The 2,540-nt window shown below is 43.2% G+C and overlaps 1 protein-coding gene across 1 annotated transcript in view; it reads right to left on the bottom strand.

The window, feature by feature from the left end:
* Positions 1-746: 746 nt before the first annotated feature.
* LOC107295172 (zinc finger protein 3-like) overlaps positions 747-2,540 on the bottom strand; it is a 16,138-nt gene continuing 14,344 nt past the window's right edge. Inside the window, exon 3 of the mRNA XM_029285783.1 lies at positions 747-1,640. Within this exon, the coding sequence (XP_029141616.1) occupies positions 835-1,640 (806 nt within the window). The 3' untranslated portion in view covers positions 747-834. The remainder of the gene's footprint in view (positions 1,641-2,540) is intronic.

The following is a 2,540-nucleotide window of genomic DNA, read 5'->3' as shown; positions in this document are numbered from 1 at the left end:
AACTGTCCCAAATAAGAGTCAGGTGCCAAGCATCTGAATTCCGATCAAGTGACCTTGGGGATGCTACAACGGTCATTAAGTGTGAAAAACAATCATAAGGGACATTTTTCAGTGCCGTTGTCATTCAACAAACTTTTGTAAGTTGAGGACTACCTATATATATAGAATTCTTCCTTAGAACGCTGTTTTTCAACCTCGGCTACTTTAATGCTGGCTGAGGAATTCTGGGAGTTGAAGTCCACAAGAGCTGCTGAGATTGAGAGACACTGCCTTGCAGACTGACTGGGGACCACAATTGAGCCCAAAATTTCTGTTGTTAAGTGAGACACTTGTTAAGTGAGTTTTGCCCCATTTTACGACCTTTCTCGCCACAGTTGTTAAGTGAATCACTGCAGTTGATAAGTTAGTAACCCGGTTGTTAAGTGAATCTGGCTTCCCCATTGACTTGGCTTGTCAGGTCGCAAAAGGGGATCACATAACCCCTGGGAGACTGCAACCGTCATAAGTATGAATCAGTTTCAAGCGTCTGAATTTTGACCACATCATTATGGTGTAACTCAAAAATGGTCTTCACATCTTTCAGTGCCCTCGTAACTTTGAACGATCACTAAACGAACTGTTGTAAGTCGAGGACTACCTATATGGAGAGGGATGAGTTCCAATCTTGGCATGTTTCACTGGCCACTTAGAAGGATGCCTTGACTGGTGAAGGAACCCTGCGCATTAACGGCTTAATCCAAACTTTATTTAGCTGCAAGTGAACTTCCTCCCATGTTTAATACATTTAATATATTTAATACAACACAACATTTTTCTCGTCAAGCTCCATGTGATTCATACAAGGAGGACCAACACTGATGCCTGCCCCAGGCTCGGAGCACCGATCTCACAGACTTTCTCCCCCACGTGGTTCCTTTTGTGTCTATCAAGGGCTGTTTTACGAGTGTAGCTTTTCCCACACTCAGTGCACCGGTAGGGTTTCTCCCCTGTGTGGATTCTCCGGTGTCTGATAAGGTTTGATTTCCAGCTGAAACGTTCCCCGCAAACCGGGCACTGACACGCCTGCTCTCCGGGTGGCGCTCTGCGGGGCGCCCTCGGAAAAGTCCTCTGCCTGTGGCATTTGGGGCAGTCCAGTTCGCACTGGTGCGGCTTCTCCCCTTGGTGGTTCCTCTTGTGAGTCAGAAGGTCGATCCAGTGAGAGAACCGCTTCTCGCAGTGGGAGCACCTGTATATCTTCTCTCCGATGTGAGCTCTCTCGTGGGTAACCAGGTCTAAGCTCTTCTCAAAACTCTTCCCGCAATAAGAGCACTTATAGATCCGTTCGCTTTCCGTCGGCGCGTTCTGATTCTTGGAACAATTTGCTCTTTGCTGGTGGTTTCTAGAGCGATCAAAACCGGCATCTCTTCCTTGATGGTTTTCCGTGGAGCCGTCTGTAGACACCTCTTCACAAAACAAGGCTAGGTCAGACTTTACTTCCAGCAAGCTGTCCGTCTCCTGCTTAATTTCAAGACCTTCCTGAGTGTTGGGGCCTTGGGTGAGGTTCCCCAGGGCTCTTTCCAATAATGTCCCATGATGGTTTGTCTCCTTGGGTCTTTCTAGCCGAAAACCATCCTTAGAGTCCAGCGTTGAGTTACCTGATCCTGGAACAAACCGAAACACAAAAGAGAGAACGTAAAAACCAGGCACTTATTATCACATCTGGTGGGTGTGCCCCAGTGCAAAGAAATTCTGGCGTACGATTCATATATGGTTGGAAAAGATAACTAAAATACACATAGAATTTAGGCCAGAATTGTTTCTGCTAGGAATATTAGGATCTAATTATGGGAAAGAGAACGAGTATTTAATATTACATATACTGATAGCTGCAAGAACAGCATTTGCCCAATACTGGAAAAATGAAGATATACCATCAGATGAGATTATAATTAGGAAAATCTTAGAATGTGCAGAAATGGATAGATTAACGTTAGAGATTAAAGAGAAAGAAGACTTAGTCTAGTATAAAACATGGGAAAACTTTTATCAATGGTTAGCCAAATGAGATAATGAAACTGAAATTTATTAAGATGATTGATTTTTTTTCTTTTGATTAATTGATATGCTTTATAATTTCTGTTATTTTTGTTGACTACTGTTACTGATTATTATATTAGCCCTGTGGAATACTTGTATCCGGATGATAGCTTGCTTGTTAAAGCGTGAAATGTTATTGGGGGCAACCCCATTGGTGTACCCATCCCCACTCTAAATCCTTCTTTGAACCCTACCCTGAACCCCACCACTCATAATTACCCTTGCTTTTCCCCACCCTGAAAAAACTTAATAAAATATTTTTTTAAAAAAGAGAGAACGTAAAATAGTTATCTACAGGTAGACCTTGCACCATTTGTTTAGTGACCGTTCAAAGTTAACGACACTGGAAAAAAAATGACTTATAACTGGTCCTTGCGCTTATGACCGTAGCAATATCCCCATGGTCACGAGATCAAAAAATCTGGGTGCTTGGCAACCGGTAAGCATTTACAATGGTTGCGGTG

This window comes from Protobothrops mucrosquamatus, unplaced genomic scaffold (genome assembly GCF_001527695.2).
Source record: "Protobothrops mucrosquamatus isolate PMUCROS unplaced genomic scaffold, P.Mucros_1.0 scaffold2246, whole genome shotgun sequence".
NCBI classification, from domain to species: domain Eukaryota; kingdom Metazoa; phylum Chordata; class Lepidosauria; order Squamata; family Viperidae; genus Protobothrops; species Protobothrops mucrosquamatus.
Note: the sequence above shows the minus strand (reverse complement) of the source record. Positions and strands in the feature narration are given on the sequence as shown.